This window comes from Carcharodon carcharias, chromosome 7 (genome assembly GCF_017639515.1).
Source record: "Carcharodon carcharias isolate sCarCar2 chromosome 7, sCarCar2.pri, whole genome shotgun sequence".
In the NCBI taxonomy this organism is placed as follows: Eukaryota; Metazoa; Chordata; class Chondrichthyes; order Lamniformes; family Lamnidae; genus Carcharodon; species Carcharodon carcharias.
In genome coordinates, this window is record NC_054473.1 from 35830107 (window position 1) to 35852335 (window position 22229).

The window sequence follows — 22229 nt, forward strand, 5'->3', positions numbered from 1 at the left end:
GAATAACTCACTGATTAAAGTTACATTTATTGATGATGCTATTAACTGGATAACTGACAACCAGAGATGTGATACAGCCACAACTTTATATTAAACAGTATGTAGCTAATCAATGTTTGAAATCCAATTTTAGAATGATCTCTTCTCTACCTGCTTGTTTGCTTTGAGGACAGTCCTCAGTGTTGCTATTTGTTCTCTCTTGGTGCTCAACAAGGACTTCAGTTTCAAGATCTCATCCATATATACTTCTTTGTCTTTGTCTGCCACTGGCCCAAGTTCAGGCGATGTAGCGCGTTGTTTGGATAGTTCTGTTGATCTGTCAACTGCTTTTTGAAGGTGCTTGATCTGGTCTCGAATGACAGCAATCAGGTTGTAAATATTCATCGGCTCTTTGCGTGGATCACTGGAATAAGACAATGGGGTGGGCAAAGGTGAAGCAGAAGATGGTACAGTGTCTCCATTACCATTTTCAATTTTTCCAATCTCTCCTGGAAAAAGTCCCTTAGTCAGCAGAACTGGCGATCTTCTTTCTCTACCTTCTGGACTACTGCGAACATCTTTGCCTTCCTTGAAGTAATCCAAAATTACCCGGTTGGGTGTCTCATTGTTGCACATACAAACATGGTTGTACAGATTTGCTAATTCTTCACTGAAAGTGACCAGCTCATCTTGAGCAACAGTCAAGCTACCTTGGGTCCCTTCAGCTACCTCATTTACTTTCTTCAGCTCCTTTTCTAGGCAGATTACCTGGTCCCGGTCTTGTTTATTAGTTTTCTCCAGTAATGTAAGTTTTTCTGTCAATACTTGGATTTCATTTTCATTGCTGGTCTTCTCTTTTTCATATTTGTTCTCATAATCAGTGTACTTGGCCTTCAAATTTTTTAGCTCTTCCTTAAGTTCATTTACATCAGCAACAGCTACCTTGTATTTGCACTCCAGAATCTCAGGTCCATTTATATCTACTTCATAGTAATCCCCATCTTCATGACTGTCTCGCTCTTTTTCATTATCAAGTGAAGTCTGTCGTTCTTTGCTAGCCTGAAGTTTCTTCATGGCACTGACATGCTCAGTGAGTCTGTTAACTTTCTCGTGCTGTTCTGACAAAGCACCTCTTGCATGTTCCAGCTGCTTTTGAGACTCTTGGAGAGTGGCAAGTAATGTGGTCTTCTCCCTTTCCACCTAAAATGTGTGGTAGTAAGAAATGAAGGTAAGAAATAGTGAAAGAATGAATTTGCATTTATATAGCACCTATCAAAATCCTAAGACATCCCAAAGCGCTTTACAGCCATTGAAGTATTTTGAAGCGTAGTCACTGGCATAATGTCAGGAAGTTTGATGACCGATTTGTGTGCAGCAAAGTCACACAAACCAATGAAATAATTTTCAAAAAATCTATTTCAGTGAAGCTAGTGGTGAATAAATATTGGTCAAAGTGGAAAGCTTGGGTGAATCTTTTACTAATTTCATCTACAAATGCAGCATATTGAAAGAGTTACTTATAAAATTATACAGTTAAGGAGCTCATGGCAAGTGATCACAAAGCAGAGAACTATAAGCAGGCCGTTAGGTATTGCGCCCCAATTGACAAACTTCCTCTGGTCTAAGGGATCCATATATGCCTGACTTTGGTGAAAATCTATTATCAAGCAAACTTCAACATAAATATGGATTCTGATGGCTGAATTTGCATTTCCAGGTCTTGATCCCACCATCACAATAAAATGTGGGTTGGGAACCCACAAATGCCTTTGGTGGGACCAGAGGGCAATTTTGAAGGAGGCAGCCAATTTCAGCCAATTTAGTGGCAATCTCTGGGAGTCCCATCTAATTAAGGATGGCGGGCAGGCTTGGAGGGCCAATAGGAGACTGTCCAGCAGGAATAGATCGGCAGTCCCAACGTCAGAGGTGGAGCTGCTAAAGTAGGTAGGACAAAGTATGGGCACTTCCATTCCCTGTCACCAGCCACAAATTAGCTATGTAAGATAGCCAGGAGGGTTAGTGCCAGAAGGGTTAGGGCCCTCAGATATTAGGGAGAAAACAGTCTCCAGTAATAAGCACTACCACAGTTGTGACTAATTTTCGGAGTGACGATTGGAGCTCTGCCTCCCACCTGCCCTGCTGCTGGGAGGCTTCATGTGCAGCCTCCTGACACAGTGAGTACCCCAGGCACTGGACTGAATGTCCAGTTAGGGTTGGAAAAAGGCTCTTAATTAAGCCAAGTGGCTTAATTAGTTACCCAATATGTTTGGACAGATGGCTATTACACAGGACCCAACACCTCTTTCAAAATCGCTGGGTGGCAGGACCACATCGGCAAGTCGGCACGCCACTTAGGGGCGTGAAATAAGAGTCTGTGACTCGAGGAGCTTCAGCTCAGAGTCAATGAGCTGGAAGTCAAGCTATAGGCACTGCAATGCATCAGGGAAGGGTAAGATACCCAGACATTTTATTCCAGAAGGCAGTCACACCCCTTAGGCTAGGATCTTTTGATTTGGTCAGTGGTCAAGGAAAGTGGGGTGTGATTACGAGCGAGGCAGGTAAGGGGATCGAGAAGGCAGAGGTGGAGGATCCTCAGCCCTTGCAATTGTCCAACAGGTTGAGATTCTTTCAGCTTGTATGGATGTGTGTGGGGGCTGCAGGGTAGATGAGCAAACTGACCATGGCACCATGGTACAGGAAGCTATTCAAGCCAGGGGAAGGGGAATAAATAGAAAAGCAGTGGAAGTAGGGGGCGGTATAATCAGGGGGATAGGCACAGTTCTCTGCAGCCAAAAGCAAAAGTCCAGGAGACTGTGTTGCCTACCTGGTGCGAGAGTTCTGCTTGGGGCTGGAGTGGGAAGGGGAGGATCCAGTTGTTGTGGTCCACTTACTTTCTGGGGAAGAGGGTTCCACAGACTAACTATCCTCAGAAAAAGAAATTCTTCTCATCTCTGTCTTAAAGGTAGACCTCTTATTCTTAAAATATGTCCCCTAGTTTTAGTCTCCCCCACAAAAGGAAACATCCTTTGGGTATCCACCCTGTCAAATCAACTCAAGATCTTATATGTTTCAATAAAAACAACTCTTATTCTCCTAAACTCCAATGGGTTTAGGTCCAACCAACCTGTTCAACCTTTCTTCATAGGATAAGCCCTTCATCCCAGGGATGAGTCGAGCAAACCTTCTTAGTGACCGAGGCTGGGACCTAACATTCAAGGTACTTGATGTTTTTGAAGGACAGAAAGCTAGAAAAAGGTGGTGAGGTAGCTCTGCTAATTGAGGATGACATTAGTACAATAGCGAGAGATGACTTTAGTTCTAAAGATCAAGGTATCAAATCAATTGGGTAGAGATGAGAATTAGAAATGATAAGAAATCACTTCTGGGAGTAATTAATAGGCCCCTTAACAGTAATCATTGTAGGACGGGGTATATAGGAAGAAATAATTGGGACTTGTAAGAAAGGTAGAGCAATAATCATGGATTTTTAAGCTACATATAGATTTGACAAATCAGATTGGCAAAGACAGCCTGGAAGACGATTTCATAGAGTGTTTTCGGGACAGTTTCCTAGAGCATCATGTACCAGAGGCAACTGGAGAGCAGCCTATTCTAGACCTGGTAATATGTAATGAGACAGGATTAATTAATGATCTTATAGTAAAGGGGCCTCTAGGTGGCAGTGATCATAACATGATTGAATTTCACATTCAATTTGAGGGAGAGAAGAGTAGATCGAAGACGAGTGTTTTAAACTTAAATAAAGGCAAGTATAAGGGTATAAAGGCAGAGCTGGCTAAAGTGAACTGGAAAATTAGGTTAAGGAGTCGGTCAGTATAGATGCAGTGGCAGACCTTTAAGGCAATAATTAATTACACTCAACAAAAATACATTCTAGTGAGAAAGAAAGACTCTAAGAGAAGAATGTACCATTTGTGGCTAACGAAGGAAGTTATGGATAGTATCAAATTGAAAGGAAAAAATATACAATTCTGCAAAGATTAGTGGTAGGACAGAATTTTAAAATCAACAAAGAGTGACTAAAAAAATGGAGCAATTAGAATACAGATGCTAAGAGTTTCTACATGTATTTAAAAAGTAACAGAGTAACTAAAGGGTCCTCTAGAGTGAGTCTGGGGAATGAATGGGAAATAAGGAAATGGTGGAAGCATTGAATAGATACTGTGTGTCTACCTTCACTGTAGAAAACACATACAGCACCCCAAAAATACCTGTAATTCAAGAGGTGAATGGGAGGGAGAACTCAAAACAATTGCAATCATCAGGGAAAGGATACTGAAAAAACTATTAGAACTAGAAGCTGACAAGTCCCTGGACCCGATGGCCTGCATCCTAGAGTCTTAAAAGAAGTGGCTGCAGAGATAGCAGGTGCACTGTTTGCAATTATCCAATATACCTTAGATTCAGGAAAGGTTTCAGATTGGAAAATAGCAAATGTAACTCCTCTATTCAAGAGAGGAGGGAGACAGAAAGCAGGAAACTACAGGCTAACAACTGTCATAGGAAAAATGCTAGAATCTGTTATTAAGGAGGTTATAACAGGGGACTTAGAAAACCTTAATGCAATCAGGCAGAGTCAACATGGTTTTGTGAAAGGGACATCATGTTTGACTAATTTATTAGAGTTGTTTGAGGAAATGACAACCAATGTGGATAAAGAGGAACCTTTGAATGTGGATTTCCAGAAGCTATTTGATAAGATGGCACATTAAAGATTACTGTACAAAATGACAGCTTATGATTTAGAGGGTAACATATTAGCATGGATACTGGATTGGTTAGTCAAAAGGAAGCAGATAGTATGGATAAGTGGTTCATTTTCAGGTTGGCAAGCTGTAACTAGAGGAGTGCCACAGGGATCAGTGCTGGGGCTTCAACTATTTATAATCTATATCAAAGACTTGGATGAAGGAACTGAAAGCACAATTGCTAAATTGTTGATGACACAGAGATAGGCAAGACAATACATTGTGAAGGAGCCAAAAGGCGTCTGCAAAGGGATATAGGTAGGTTTAGTGAGTGGGCAAAACTTTTGCAGATGGAGTATAACGTGGAAAAATGAGAGGTTGTCCACTTTTAAAGGAAGGATTTAAAAAAAGGCATATTATTTAAATTGAGAGGGATTACAGAACTCTGCTGTATAGACACCAGAATATTCTGGTACATGAATCACAAAAACCTAGTATACGGGCACAGCAAGTGATTAGAGAGGCAAATGGAATGTTGTTCTTTATTTCAAGGGGAATGGAATATAAAAGTAGAAAAGTTTTGCAACAGTTGTACAGGGCATTTGAGAGAGCACATCTGGAGTATTGCATGCATTTTTGATCTTTCTCAAGAACATAATTGCATTAGAAGCAGTGCACAGGAGGTTCACTCAACTGATTCCTGGGATGAAGGGGTTATCTTATGAGGACTGGTGGGCCTGTATCCATTGAAATTTAGAAGTATAAGAGGTGATTTTATTGAAACACAAGATCCTGAGGAGACTTAACAGGGTAGATGCTGAAGAGACTAGATGTAGAGGACACAGTTTAAAAATAAGGTGTCTTCCATTTAAGACAGAGATGAGGAGAAATATTTTCTCTTAAGAGTTGTGAGCCTGTGCAATTCTGTTACCCAAACAACAGTGGAGGCAGGGTTATTGAATATTTTTTAAGGCAGAGTTAGATAGATTCTTGACTAACAACGGAGTCAAAGGATATAGGGAGTAGGCAGGAAAGTGGAGTTGGGAATTCAATCAGGTCAGCAATGATCTTATCAAATGGCAGAGTAGGCTTGAGGGGCCGAATGGTCTACTCCTGCTCCTAATTTGTATGTTCGTAAATTGTCCCTCACCCATGTTCTCAGCCAAATAAAAACTGTGCAACACTATGCTGATAAACTCAAAGTGTTAACTAAACTTATTAATGGCTTTTCTTTCAATGGATTATTCAGGTAAATAGCGTTTCTCTTTGTTGAAAGCCATCTGCTTGAATACATAGTACTAATTTAATATCCAAAGCTTTAGAAGTCCAATGCGTTTTAATTATATATGTATCTTTATTAATCAGCAGTTGAAGAAAATAATTGCAGCAAGCTTCTATTATTGGAGAAACTCGAAGCTGCTTTTACTGTCCTCAAGATAGACCACCAAAATAGGATTAAGGCTGCCTTGATGAACTGCATGCAAGTTGTTTCTGCACCAAACTTAAAATAATGATTTGGATATAGATATAAAAGCTACTATGAAGGTGCACGATAGTATCTATATTGGTACCTACCCAGGTACAACACTCTCATCATCCTACAATGATTTCCTATTTATGGATTTAAACCAAATCATTAAACTGTATCCTCATTTAGTACATGAGAATGCTCATAATAAACATTTTTAAGACATACATCTAAAATTTCAATATGCAACCTCCCCACACATCTTGAATATTCAATTGTGTTGAACAGCATTTTCATGACAGCCAAACTTGATGAAGATAGTGATAATTTTAAGTACCATAAGTAACTTAATTGATAAAAGTAGATAATAAGATTTATTAAATAAATAACTGCAGTTGACCAAAATATTGTACTACTTTCTAGAAGCTAAAGACCACTGTTTAGGGCAACACACCAAGGTCCTGTTCTCAGAATAGTTAAATCTAGGAGTGAACCATGTGATTTCTATGTGGCAAGTTCACAATCTCAGTTATGTCACTAGATGCTCGCATTGAGAAACCAACTAGTTCCACATAAGACATGGAAGGATATTAGTGGGTAATTCATCCATTTATTCATCAAACCATTGGCTCAAGGACAAAATGATCAAACACCTAATTGTATGTGCTGCACTCTCAGCTGAACATCTGCAAGTGAAAAATAATGTAGGAATGGGAGAAAAGTGGAAGTTACTAAACCTTTAATTCAATAACAATTCTATTAACTGTGTTTTTAATTAAAATTGAAAAAACATATTCATTCTTTGTGCAGTAAATATTCTTGCTTGAGGTTTAGGAAGCTTATTTGGCAATCAATTTGTTTTCAGCAAAATGGCACAAGTTATCTAGAATAAAATTAATATAAATTGCTAAATTTCAAGGTAGGAGTTTCATCAAAGTCCTTTCTACAATTGCATGAGACTATTCTTCAGTAATAGTTTTGGTTTGAGGAAAAGAGCAAAATAAAGCAAATTTCATCATGTAAATATGGAGGAATTTCATATAAATGTATTGAATAGGAAACATAAATTTAATCTGCTGTTCATTTAGATGCCTCCTCTATACACCCTTCAACTTCTACAATGCCAAGTTATCAGTGAAAATGTACAATGTTAATACAGAGGCAATTATTATCTTGCCAATATTTTACTGAATTGTTCAAAAAAAATTACATATTAATTAGATAAATATAAAATAGTAGGAAGTCACAATAATAAATTTGATTAAATGTCATTAGTTGATACATATAAATACATTTCCAAAAATTCCAACTGTGGCATGTCACTATAACTATTGAAAAGCACATACCTGCATAAGCTGCTGTTTCAGCTTTTGAATTTCAGAAATATTCAGTTCACTTAGCAAATCGGATACCAAACTTGGTGCTGGCTTAAAGATATCATTTTTCTTAGGAGTGGACAGCTTATTATCACCATTCATTTTGCTGAGGCTGTTGTTTTCATAACCATTAATCATCTCGTCATTGTTTGGTTCATTGCCATCGTCACTAAACTTCAATCCATCCAGCGATATATTCAACTGGCTAGTGTACATTGAATCATTGATATTCATATAGTGAGATAATTCCTTTCGCATATTGTTTTTCTGCTCACGCTCATTCTTCAGTGTCTCCAAGGATTCCTCAAGTTGGCGTTCTGCTATTTCTTTCAGTCTGATGGCATCTTCCAATTGGCTGTTGAGGAATTCTGTGTCTTCCTCAAGTCTTTTGATTTCATGTTTAAGACCTTCAAATTCAACCTGCATTATAATGAAATAATAAACTGCATTTCCTGAGCAGAATGACATTTTATGTTCAGTAGTAACCAGATATGTGGTTGAAATGAGCTCTCAAAAATTCTATCCATAATCATATTAGTGTTTATCTATGCATCATGGGGGTAGGGGAATACCAAACTCAAATAAATACATTTCATTATTTGATTAAGACAGTTTTGATAAAAACTAATCATGAATTGTGGATATGAGGAAAAATGTGCTTAGAAAACTTTTTCATGCCTGTAAGAGTGAAGAACGTTTGGAGGAAGTGCCTTCTCCAGATATAATTTTTATATTGTTCTGTTATTTTTAGGTCACAAATCATTCAAAAATGCACTTGCTAATGTTATGGTCAGGGACTGTGCAAGTCATGTCTTGGTGTGAAACAATGGATTCTCACTTCATGACTTGTTCACACAGCTGAAGAAGCAATGTCATTGGTCATCAGTACAGGAGAAAATTGACATTTTTGTTCTAGCACAGGATTAATCTCTACTTTTCAGAAGTCAAACATTTAAGGATTGTACCAAATGCAGTTTTGGTTCAAGTCAATGCCCTTGCTGATGAGTATGGCATCATTTTACTGCTCCATCCCCTGTAACTTCTACTTTTGTGTCAGTGCATATCAAAGCAATTAGAGCACTGAGTTCCACGTTGTAACCACCCTGGGTGAAGCTCTTTCTCTTTAATTCCTTACTGAATTTATAACCTACTACCTTTTTAAAAAAAAATGTATTATTTCACGGTGGCCGTCACTGGCTAGGCCCACATTTATTTCCCATACCTATCTGGCCTTAAGGTGGCGGTGGTGGGCCGCCTTCTTGAACCGCTGCCATCCATGTGGTGTAGGTATACCCACAATGTTGTTAGGAAGGGAGTTTCAGGAAGTTAACCCAATGACAGTGAAGGAACAGCGATATAGTTCCAAGTCAGGATGATGTGTGGCCTGGAGGGGAACGTGCAGCTAGTGTTCCCATGCATCTACTGCCTTTGACCTTCTAGATGGTAAAGGTTGCTGGTTTGGAAGGTGCTGTCAAAGAAGACTAGGCGAGTTCCTCCAGTGCATTTTGTATATGGTACACACTGCTGCTACTGTGCATCAGTGATGGAGGGGGTGATATTTAAGTGGTGGATGGGGTGCCAATCAAGCAGGCTGCTTTGTCCTGAATGGTGTGGAGCTCACTGGAGCCACACTTATCCAGGCAAGTGGAGAATATTCCATAACATTCCTGACTTCGTCCTTGTAGATATTGGATAGGCTTTGGGGAGTCAGGAGGTGAGTTACTCGTGACAGAATTCCAAATCTCTGACTTGCTCTTGTACTCACAGTATTTGTACGGCTGGTGCAGTTCAGTTTCTGGTCAATGGTAACCCCAGGATATTGACTGTGCAATATTCAGCAATGGTAATGCCATTGAACGTCAAGGGCAGATGGTTAGATTCGCTCTTGTTGGATATAGTCCTTGACTGGCACTTGTGTGGCCCGAATGTTACTTGCTACTTAGCCCAAGACTGAATGTTGTCCAGGTCTTACTGCATATTGGCATAGACTGCTTCAGTATTTGAGCAGTTGTGAATGGTGCTGAGCATTGCGCAATCACCAGTGAACATAATCACCTCTGGCCTTATGATGGAGGGAAAGTCATTGATGAAGCAGCTGAAGATGGCTGGGCCTCAGACGCTACCCTGAGGAACTCCTGCAGCAATGTCCTGGGATTGAGATCATTGACCTCCAGCAATCACAACCAACTTCCTTTGTGCTAGGTATGACTCCAGCCAGTGGACAGCTTTCCCCTTGATTCCCATTGACTTCAGTTTTGCTAGAGCTCCCTGATGCAACACTAGGTCAAATGCTACCTTGATGTCACATTTACCTCACCTCTTGAATTCAGCTCTTTTGCCCATGTTTGGACCAAGGCTGCAATGAGGTCAAAAGCTGATTGGCCTTGTTAGAACCAAAACAGTGTCAGTGAGGTTATTTATGGCCTCTAGATTTGGTTTCCCCACAATTGGGGATATTTTCTCCACTTCTACCCTATCAAAGTCTTCCATTATTTAAAAGACCTCCATCAAGTCACCACTCGGCCTTCGGTTTTCAGTTCAGTCTTATGTGATAGAAAGTTTGGTCAAATTTCAGTGAGTCTTTTTTGAACCTTTTCCAATGTAAAACTTGGAATACACACAAAGTGTGTGTTTTTTTTAACTCACCTGGTTTTGTTTAAGGACAGAGACTTGCTTCTGAAGAGAGATGTTTTCATCTTCAAGCTCAGAGTAATCTTGCAAAAGCCTTGCTTCACGGAATTTATATTCTTTAATATCATCACGCAGGCGATTTCTTTGCAGCTCCACAACCTGATTGTTCTAGAGAACAAAAAAAAATTACATACTTTATCCAATCTAAAAACCTATATAACATGCTGCAAATCTTGGGAAAAGTAACAGTTAAAATCATGGAACTATTTTAATAAATTAAAAATGGTACTGTGGTAATGAGGACCAGGAAAGAAGGGCCCCAGAGTAATTGATTTAAAAGGCTTAATTTAAAGGGATAAGTCATGGCAGGAGAGCTCAAAGCCGTGGTGTGCTCCATGTGGGAAGCCAGGAACATTTCCAGTGCCCGGGACCAGCACGTGTGCTGGAAGTGCGCCCAGCTGCAGCTCCTGGAAGCTTGGGTTCAGACGGCTTAATAGTTGGTGCAGGAAGGAGGGTTTTAGATTCCTGGATCACTGGGACCGTTTCTGGGGAAGGTGGGGACTATACTAGCAAGACGGCCTACATCTGAACCCAAGCTTCTGGCGCCACAAGCAGCCTGTCTGTGCAGCAGGGGAGGAAGAGAGGAAGAGCAATAGTAATAGGGGATTCTATAGTCAGGGGAACAGATATGCACTACTGTATCCGTCAACGTGACTTCAGGATGGTGTGCCTCCCTGGTGCCAGGGTCCGGGATGTTACTGAACAGCTGCAGGGCATACTGAAGAGGGAGGGTGATAAGGCAGAGGTCATGGTACATGTTGGTACCAATGACATAGATACAAAGAGGGATGAGGTCTTGCATCAAGAATTCAGGGAGTTAGGCAGTAGACTAAAAAGCAAGACCTCTCGGGTTGTAATCTCTGGATTACTCCCAGTGCCATGTGCTAGCGAGCTCAGAAATAGGAGAATAGCGCAGATAAATACATGGCTTAATAGTTGGTGCAGGAAGGAGGGTTTTAGATTCCTGGATCACTGGGACCGTTTCTGGGGAAGGTGGGGACTATACTAGCAAGACGGCCTACATCTGAACCAAAGCGGGACTAACATCCTTGCGGGCGGGTTTGCTAGTGCTGTTGGGAGGACTTTAAACTAATTCAGAAGGGGGAGAAGACACAGAATGTTAGCAGAATAGGGACACATCATAATACAGTAAAACAATCAAGTCAGAGGGAGTACAGCTGCATTAAGTTTCAAGGAGTAAGGCAAGGCTGGATGGCCTCTACTTTAATGCCAGGAGTATTACAGGTAAAACAGATGAGTTAAGGGTGAGGATTGACACGTGGAATTGTGATATAGTAGCCATCACTGAGACATGGTTGAGGGAGAAGCAAGATTGGCAGCTCAACATTCCCAGATATAGAATCTTCAGGCGAGACAGAGGAAGGGGTAAAAGAGGAGGCATTGCATTATTAGTTAAGTAGTTAAGGAGTCAGTTACTGCAGTAAGGAGAGATAATATCTTGGAGAGGACATCGAATGAAGCACTGTGGGTAGAGCTTAGGAATAAAAAAAGGGGCAGCCACATTGTTAGGTGTTTATTATAGACCCCCAGATAGTCAGCAGGAAGTTGAGGAGCAAATATGTGCACAATTTGCGGAGGTGTGTAAATACAATAACAATAGGGTAATTATATTAGGTGATTTCAACTTTCCCGACATTAATTGGGATAGACATAGCATTAAGGGCTTGGATGGAGTGGATTTCTTGAAATGTGTACAGGAGAACTTTTTAGGTCAATATGTAGAGGGTCCAACAAAGGACAGCACAGTGCTGGACCTAATTCTGGGGAATGAAGCTGGACAGGTGGCTGAGGTGCTGGTGGTGGGGGAGCATTTTAGTGATAGTGACCAAAACATGGTACAGTTTAAGCTTGTTATGGACAAAGAAATAGACAAGTTGCAAAAAAATGTTTTGGATTGGGGGAAGAGTGGAGTTTAATAAAATAAGGCAGCATCTGGCCAAGGTAGACTGGGAACAACTACTTGTGGGGAAATCTACAGAGGAGCAGTAGGGGGCATTCAAAAAGAACATAGGGAGAGTACATGCTCAACACGTTTCCTCTAGGATGATGGGAAGGAGTAACAAGCCAAAAGATGACCAGAAATATTTAGGATACAATGAGAAGGAAAAGACAGGCTTTTAGCAGGTACAAGGGGAGCAAATCAGCGGAGGCATTAATGGAGTACAGAAAGTGCAGGGTGGAGCTTAAGAAAGCAATTAGGAGAGCAAAGAGGGGATATGAGAAAGCTCTGGCTGGTAGAAGTAGGGAAAATCCCAAGATAAGTATATCAATGGGAAGAGGATAACCAGGGAAAGAGTAGGGACCATCAGGGACCAGTCTATGGGTGGAGCCAGAGGACATCAGTGGAGTGTTGAACGAATACTTCACATCTGTCTTCACCCAAGAGAATGAGGATGAAGGTATCGGACTCAGAAAGAGAGAATGCTTGGTTCTTGAGCAAATTGATATAGGGAGTGACAAGATATTGGAAGTGTTGGCAGGCTTAAAAGTGGACAAATCTCCAGATCCCGATGATTTATGTCCCACAGTGCTGAGGGAGGCAAGGGAGGAAATCGCAGGGGTCCTGACCCAAATTTTTAATTCCTCTTTGGCACGGGGGAGGTGCCAGAGGACTGGCGAACAGCTAATGTGGTTCCACTATTTAAGACGAGTTGTAGAGAGAAGCCAGGGAACTACAGACCAGTGAGTCTCACGTCAGTGGTAAGGAAACTATTGGAGAAAATTCTGAAGGAGAGAATCTTTCTCCACTTGGAGAGGCAAGGTTTGATTAGGGATAGTTAGCATGGCTTTGTCAGAGGGAGATCATGCCTAACAAATTTGACTGAATTTTTTGAGGAGGTGAGCAGGTATGTAGATGAGGGTAGTGCAGTTGATGTAGTTTATATGGATTTCAGCAAAGCTTTTGACAAGGTCCCACATGGGAGGCTTATAAAGAAGGCAAATGCACATGGGATACAGGGTAATTTGATAAAGTGGATTCAAAATTGGCTTAGTTGTAGGAGACAGAGGGTGATGACAGAAGGATGCTTTAGTTACTGGAAGCCAGTATCCAGTGGTGTACCACAGGGATCTGTGCTGGGTCCCCTATTATTCTTCATTTATATAAATGACATAGATAACTATGTGGGGGGTAGACTTAGTAAGTTTGCAGATGACACAAAGATTGGCCAGGTGGTTAACAGTGAGGTTGAGTATCTTGGGCTACAGGAAGATATAGACCGGATGGTCAAATGAGCAGATAAGCGGCAGATGGAATTTAACCCTGAAAAGTGTGAGGTGATACACTTTGGAAGGAGTAATTTGACAAGAAGTATTCAATGAATGGCATGGCACTAGGAAGTTCTGAGGAATAAAGGGACCTTGGCATGTGTGTCCATAGATCTCTGAAGGTGGAGGGGCATGTTAATGGGGTGGTGAAAAAGGCATATGGGACACTTGCCTTTATCAATCGAGGCATAAATTACACAAGTAGGGAGGTCATGTTGGAGTTGTATAGAACCTTGGTGAGGCCACAGCTGGAGTACTGTGTGCAGTTCTGGTCGCCACATTATAGGAAGGATGTGATTGCACTGGAGGGGGTGCAGAGGAGATTCACCAAGATGTTGCCTGAGATGAAACATTTAAGTTGTGAAGAGAGGTTGGATAGACTTGGGTTGTTTTCGTTGGAGCAGAGAAGACTGAGGGGCCACCTGATTGAGGTGTACAAGATTATGAGGGCATGGACAGGGTGGCTAGGGAGCAGCTGTTCCCCTTAGTTGGAGGGTCAGTCACGAGGGGACACAAGGTAAGGGGCAGGTGGTTTAGGAGGGATGTGAGGAGAAACATTTTTACCCAGAGGGTGGTGACAGTCTGGAATGTGCTGCCTGGGAGGGTGGTGGAGGCGGGTTGTCTCACATCCTTTAAAAAGTGCCTGGATGAGTACTTGGCATGTCATAACATTCAAAGCTATGGGCCAAGTGCTGGTAAATGGGATTAGGTAGGTAGGTCAGGTGTTTCTCAAGTGTCAGTGCAGACTTGATGGGCCGAAGGGCCCCTTCTGCACTGTGTGATTCTGTGATTGGTCTCAACACAAATGCTATCAAATAAATTTGTCATTCCTCAACTAAATTGAAGTTGCATTGGCAGAAGTTTTCAGTTCATGGTTACAAACAAATAATTCCAAGTGCAAAATCATTACCTCATCTGCCAGATATAAATCAGTTTGGAGACAGTGGTTTATTGTTCCTAAAATACCAATGAAAATTACTATGATGTGTGCTTAGGCAGTACAGTTCTTTCTTATTCCATGGCAATCAAGTTTAATTTTAGTAAATATTGTATACTTCAAAATGGCACATTAAAGTTTGTTTTACATAAGCATTTGATTAATTTCTTATGGCAATACTCAAAAAGCCAGTAATTACATACTGCATCATTTGCAAATTCAGAAAAAAGATACATAAACACTTTAAAAAATATAAATAAATACATAAATAGACTTAGATTTTTAGTTGAGTTTTAGAGCTGGGGTTAGAAGTGAGATAGGGCATGGTGGGGACAAATCAAAGAGGAAATTACTGCCTAGTAATAATCATGCAACCAATAATATATTAAACAGTCCCATGGTGAGCTGACACTAGATGCCTGAAAGCATACACATCAATGGACGGACCTTTTCTTTTAAGGCATATACTTAGTGAATACATTTGCAAATGTATTTGAACATATAGCTAGTTCATACAATAATATCAAAGCTTAAACAGTTCAAAAACCTCAATAAATATTTCACAGAAGACATAACTATGCACTGAGTCCTGACATGAAGGATGCAAAGATAATATCTGTTTCTGATCTTATTTCTTTTATGATTCAGTCGGCTAAGTCCAATTACAGACTTATGTACTAGTGAGGGTATATTTCTAGTTCTGCTCAGTAACAAGGGTAGTAACTTAGTAACATGGCTGCTTTCATCTTCTTCTGGATTAGACACTAAAGAGTAGAAATTTATCTCAGTGGTTTTAATTCATATTGATTTTAATTGAGAGAATTGGAGAGGACCAATTGTTTAAATGTGAAGGACACATCACCACACTGGGACAGATTGGCTTTATATGTTATGGAAAATGAAGCCGGAAGGAACAGCCCTTATAGTCACTGGCAATGAGGCAGGATGTAAACAGACTCTGGATGTTGCTTGATCCTCCAAAAGTAGGTTAGGGATGAGGAAAGTGAGCAAACATTTTTTAATTATTTGTTCATGAGATGTGGACATCACTGGCTAGGCCAGCATTTACTGCCCATTTAATGCCCTTGTTCAGAGAGCATTTAAGAGTCAACCAATTGCTGTGGGTCTGGAGTCACATATTGGCCAGACCAACAGATTTCCTTCACTAAAGGAAGGATATTAATGAACCAGATGGGTTTTAATGACAATTGGCAATGATTTCATGGTCATTATCAGATTTTTTAATTCCAGATTTTTATTGAATTCAAATTTCACCACCTGCCATGGTGGGGTTTGAACCCAGGTCCCCAGAGCATTTCCCTGGGATCTCTGGGTTACTAGTATCACTACACTACCACCTCCCCTGGGCAATGTGATGGTGGGATAGTGGTCAAAACTCATTTGCAGATCACCAATACAGATTTTGGATGTGCCATTTATGTCTACTTGGGTTCAATGATGTTAGAAGGTGAATGGAGCAAACACTGTCAAACAAGGCACAAAATAATGGTTATTTTGATTTGGCATTAGGCATTAATACTTAGTGACTTGCTTAGTGCATGTCAGTTTTTATTGGAAAATCATAAAGTCATCATGCAGTTGATCATTTCCATTTTGTGATCAGTTCCCACAGAAGCCACTTCGCAAAAAAAAATATTTTGAATACTGTTGTTTCTTAAACAAGTTATCCAAAGCAAATTAAACCACATCTTATATGATTAGTAGGTTAAATAGTCACTTGGTAGGACAGAACTTGAATATTGCTGAAAAGAGAGACATGTTGCTGAAGCTTTCTGTCTTGCACTCGTCAGGACAAACGCAAGATTGTCAAATTTCAAACAATCACAACAATTTATACTACAGGAGAAGGGTGCTGATTGGTTCGCAAGTCAACTCTGAGTGGCTGAGGCATTGCCGTGAAAAAGTAATGGGGAACTTTGGGCTCCCAAGCTCCCTGGTAATTCAAAAAAGCCACAAGACTTGGACATATCACTTTTGTTTGCACAGAATGGATCCCTGCCTCAATGTAGCCGCTTCTCACAAGCGTAAATGAGCCATGCTACAAGCTCGACTGATTATCTTAAATTGGTTGTTAATGTAGCTAATCAGCACACTCATGGTTGTTCAGCAAGTGCTGACCAATCACATCTAACAGTAGACATTTTATTTTAGTTTTTGCAAGCGCAAGTTGGTTGAATAAGATCTGTTGTAGCGGTAAACCAGAACAAAACCAATCCAATTAGAATGGCCTCCTCCTGTGCTGTAACCATTCTGGTTTTATAAAAATACAAAAGCCAATAACTTCCTTATTTACCTCTTTCAATCTGTCCATCCAATTAAAATCACAGTAAACAAATAAGACCTTTTTGATGAATTTCAAGAATGCAAAATTCAAATTCCAGCTACCTTGAACTCTGGACTCTGTGAAAATCTGATATGGTTAACAAAAGGAAGGCCTGCTTGGAAATAAAATGTTTTTATAGCACCTGCCTAGATATTACTTTTTTTTGTAAACCAAATATCAAAGTCTACATAACACCAATCGTGTTTACTGCCCTGTGGGCATTTTTCAAAATTCCTTTACAAGTACATGAAGAGGAGCCACACACACGGAGATCCTATAACAACTATTACAATTATTACTGGCGAATAAGAAACAAGTCAGCTGGTAGTAATCAGCCATCTTTGTTTCTCCTGTTGAAAAAACACCCCTCACAATCTAAAAGCAACTTCACCAAAATGAAAGCGTTCCAAGCAGCACATTTGTAACATGGAGGCATTATTTTTAATTGCACTTATGAATTTCAATTTTCATTTTAAATAGCAATGATTACTTGTCACATATTTAAACATTGGCGGGGACAGAGAGGAAAGAAGAGAACCAGAGTTATGTTGTGCAGTCTGAAAAGTTGTGTACAGTTGGAATTTAAAAGTTGAAAGACAATTATTTTACCAACAGCTGGTAAGCTTCTGCAGTCACAGCTGTAACAAATTAAACTGGCACACAGCCAAGCTCCATACACATAATATTTCCTCATGTATCAAGGAAAGAAAAAATTGAAAGCTCTTCAAGAGAATTTTTAATTAAAATACTGGTATATAAACAAGTTATGTAAGATGTACAATGTAATTATATGCATATGGCGACAAATGCATAGACATGCCAAACTGGGGATTCACAAGTGACGTTTATTTAGTCATCCTCTGTGTTGATTGGTGGGAATTGCAATTTATTATTCAAAATGAAAGCAAACAATCTTATTTTTAACTTTGTTCTAAAGGTTTGCAAAGCAGTTTCTCCATAAAATGCCAATTAAAATAGCTTAGCTCAGGTCAAAAGAATTAAAGAAATGGTATTCTGATCATTGAAGAAATTATTTCTTCTGCTCTCTGTATGTCACCACTATTCTACCAGCTTTTCAACATCCTAGTACCCTGGGATTCTGATCCTGATAGAAAATAAATAACCTTCTAACTATAATAATTGTTTGCTTAGAAATTAGAGATTTGCACAAAATATTTATTGGGCAAAAATGTGCCACGGGTAAGTGATATGTTTAAATGATTGTATCAGAGCTTGGAATAGGGAGAGGATTAGATTAATGCTGTAAGTTTCTGCATTACTTACATTAGTGTATTTAACTGGATTGTGAGGGGAAATTCCTTAAAGGTCACAGACCTGAAATGTTAACTCTGTTTCTCTCTCCACAGATGCTGCTAGGCCTGAATATTTCCAGCATTTTCTATTTTTATTTCAGATTGCTAGCCTCTGCAATATGTTGCTTTTTGTCATTCTTATGCTGAACAGGAAGCTCTCATAGATAACTAATATGATTCAAATTGCTTAATTTCACAGCATGCTTCCAAGAAAATAGTTAAGCTGACAGTTGTGGAAGCTGGTTATCAATTTCAATTTTGTTTATAAAAACAACTTTTGGCATGTTGATTGAATATCTAAACAAGGGACTACACATGATAATTTCTTGGCTATTAATATAATTTAAATCATATGGAGTGCTTAGGAATCTGTCCAAATCAAAACCAGAGCTGACGTCTGCAAAGAGATAAAACTTGTCAGTTTTGTGTGAAGAAGCATTCTTGAAACATTTCACCATTTCAAATCAATACAGATTCTGCAATGTTTCTTAAATAATAAAATCTTAAGAGTTACACATCAAAAATGAAATTTCAATTCCCCAAATTTAACAGGGTCAGTGACTTGCAGCCACTAACAAGTTGGTTTTCCAGCTGAAATCAGACTTAAGTGAATTAACATCTGTAATCTTAGAAGTTTTCAGTCAAAATGTAAGCAGTTAATATTTGCCCAGAGATAATCTCAGTCAAATATTTGCCAGGCAGAGTAAGGAGGTTCAAAATCAAGGCAGAACGCAAAATCAATCACAACAATCTTTCCACCATAGAGGTGGTGGTTAATTAAGGGTTGCTGCAAGAAAGCAGGAAGGCATGGTCAAGAAGCTTGGTAACCAAGGATACCAAGGGAAATAAAAAGCTGCTTCTCCAGTAAGACAAAGTAATTAATGTTAGCACTTTACTGAACATCCAACAAATCCAATCAAGCATGCCAAACAACAATAGAATTCAACATCATTTGTCAATGAACTAAAGAGATCTAACAGGACCAATTGCACCATTTTATGCAACATTTATTTTGCCACACCACTTCAAGGCAGCGAATGGGTTCTGCAGCAGGTGGAACAGAAAAATAAATGTGCGCATACCATCACAAGAACTTACATTGAGATTTGCCAAAAGTTGCTGATGGCTTAGGGAAGATGCTTTAAGTACAAATGGAAAACTGTTTTATTGGCAGCCATTCATCTCTTTAAAAACACCGGTTGTGCCACTTTTCCCCCTGTTAGTAGTGCTAGCACAGTCATGCAAGTGCACTGTTTTGCAACATTATTGTTTCTCAATTCACCTTTGAGTAAATTTCCATCTAACAATGTACTCCTCAAAGCAACAGCTCAAGCTGCACTGTGTTTATTCGTGAAGCCTCCTTCCTCAACACAGGCACAATGCTGCACCCCTCCAAGTGACAGATGCACAGGTGACCAAAAGCTTGATCAAAGAGGTAGGTCGATTGGCACCTTCAAGGAAAGCAAGATAGAAAGGTGGCAGTTTAAAGGAGAGAAATCTAGAGCTAATAATCTAGATACCTTAAGGCACAGCCTCCAGTGGTAATTAGGGATTCACAAGAGGCCAGAATTGGAGCTCCGCTGAGATCTCGGAGGGTTGTAAGGCTGGAGGAGGTTATGGAGAGAGAAGTAGGGATGGGCTAGGTACTGCTGGACCCCAGCTAAGTGTCCGCTGCTATATTCCTTCCAACATGAAGATTACCTACTTCCAACTCATCATGCAGTAACTCCTCCTATTAAGTTGCCCCAACTTAAGTCGTTCCACTTTAAATTCAGTCAACTAACAGGGCCCTTATTCACGTTTAGCATGTAACTTTTCAAGCCATTTCACGTTGGGTCTGAGATAGGGTCATATGGCCCGAACAGTGTCGTTTTTGAGCAGCCTCTCCCACTCCCTGACCTTCCCCTTTTGCCGACCCTCCCTCATGTGGCTTCTTCTGCTCTCTGACCCTCCCAGTCGCTGCCGACCTTCCAGCTCCTGGCCCCTCCTACTCCCTGTCAATGCTCTGGCTCGCAGCCTGCTCCCAGATGCTCCCTCTCGCCGCCTCTCCAGTTTGCATTTACTTCCTGCAAATCAAAGCTGCTCCTGCTGCCTTACGCCACTCATCTCCAGAGCCCTCTTCAGACCCAGGGTTCAGGAGAGATAGGGAGCAGGAGATTTGGCGAAAGGGAGAGTCAATGAGTAGAATATGTGGCAAGCGGGAGATTCAGCAAGCAGGATTGGCAGGGACTGGGAGAGGCAGTGAGAGGGAGGATCATCGAGCAAGAGAGGCAGCAAGCTGGAGGGTCTGCAGCGAGGAGTTAATTTGAAAGACTTAGCGTATTTCATTTATTTTTTTAAATTAATTTTATTTCCAAAGTTATTTCATTTACCAATACAGGAATTTAGAGGAGTATTTCAACTTACAGGACATAATGTTTTAATTTTTTTCTGCTGAGAAAGGTCATACAGGACCTAGCTACAGCTTTGACATTGGTTTTCATGGGAAAAATCTGATTTGCTTAAAACTGTTTCCTTAAAGTTGCACTTTCCAGAAATGCAACTACAACTTTAAGTGAGGACTTACTGTACCACCCGTTCCTCTCTGCCTCTTTACCTCTCTCTCCTCCAATTAGTTTCTTCTAAAAACCCATCTCTTAGACCAGGTTTTTAGTTACCCCTCCTGTTATCACCTTTTTAGGCAGTGTCAATTTTTGTCTGATTGCACTTGTGAAGTAGCTTAGAATGTTTTTCTACATTAAAGGCCCTATACAAATGCAAGTTGGTGTTATCACTGCAGGGCACACTTCGTGTTACCAACAAAACATCCAAATCTACCAAGTGAAAGAGGAACCACACTATACACACGCTGCCACATAAAAAAAAGCACAAATTTTGTCTAACAGCCAGTGGTCAATATGTTTGCCTATAAGGGGTATGTATTTTCTTACCTTCAGAGTGATTGTCCCAATTAAATAATCCTAGCAACAAGCTTTTTGTGAATTTTAAAAATATAGAAGGTTATTTATAAGCACACATTTGCCCCAGATGTTTAAAATGTGACATCTCAATTAATTGACTCTCACATTTTCACAGAGAAAGATTAGATAAAGTTGGAGGTAAAAACAACACAATTACAATTTATGACTGCCCAGTCTCTTTTGTGGCAGCCCTGTAGTTTCTTAGTTGATGCTTTATTTGATGTAAAGGGCTTGTAAAGCACAGGACTCATACTGCTCCGAGTCCTGTTGTAGTTGAATTGCCAGGAGTTGGTTCTCAGGTGAACTCAAAGTTGGAACAGGTTGGGGGAAACTCTTTCTCCTACTTTCAATGTATTATTGTTTATTACCATAGCTGCTTAAATGCCTTGCAGCCAGCTCAATGGCTTTCTGGTGGAATTCTGTTTCCAGCTTCTTGCTGTTATATTAAAAGCAGGCAACAAAATGCCTTCTTCACCATGTGAATTCTACAAGTTCAAAGTCCTTCTTCCAAAAAGGTGTGGTGTGTTGATTACACACCCTGTATTGTCATTTGACAGCTTGAAATCCACCCAGTCTGGTTTGGATGAGAGACTATAATGGAAGGTCAACAAGCTCCATTCACGTTAATCTAACACACGTTGAATTTTGATGTTTCTTTTGTCCATGATGATACAGAAAGATGAGCTGGCTGGAATGCTATAGTTCTTTTGTTGATGGTCTATCCTTAAACAAAGGGATGTGTGAATGCCCATATTTAATTAGGTATTTGTTTGAGAATCAGGACGTCTGCAGTTCAAAATGCCAAAGGTTACATGATTTGCAGCGGCCATTTCAATAGTGTGTTTGTGTTCAAAATCTTAAGTATTGACTGACAGTTCACACTAACTGGAATGTGACAACAGTTTAAGTCTAAACATGAGAAAAAATTGCAGCAAAAACATGCAGGGGATGGGACTCTTTAAAAGTGCCCCATAAGATACAATGGGTTGAATGGGCTCCTGTGTTGCAAGATTCTATGATTTCATTAAATGGCAACAATGGCAAAATATTTCAGAAAAAAAAATGAATAGTATTCTTAAAATGCATAACAATAAAGTGAACAAACTTTAGACGAAATAAAATACCAAGTTACAGAAACACAGCACCAATGTTGTAAAATTTAAT

At 40.0% G+C, this 22229-nt stretch overlaps 1 protein-coding gene across 2 annotated transcripts in view; it reads right to left on the bottom strand.

The window, feature by feature from the left end:
• LOC121279833 (protein bicaudal D homolog 2-like) overlaps positions 1-22229 on the bottom strand; it is a 78362-nt gene that overhangs the window by 23494 nt on the left and 32639 nt on the right. For both annotated transcript variants that reach the window (XM_041191260.1, XM_041191259.1), the window contains exons 3-5: positions 10179-10331; positions 7503-7952; positions 151-1179 (exon numbers count right to left, since the gene is read on the bottom strand). In XM_041191260.1, coding sequence (XP_041047194.1) covers positions 151-1179; positions 7503-7952; positions 10179-10331 — 1632 coding nt within the window. The remainder of the gene's footprint in view (positions 1-150; positions 1180-7502; positions 7953-10178; positions 10332-22229) is intronic.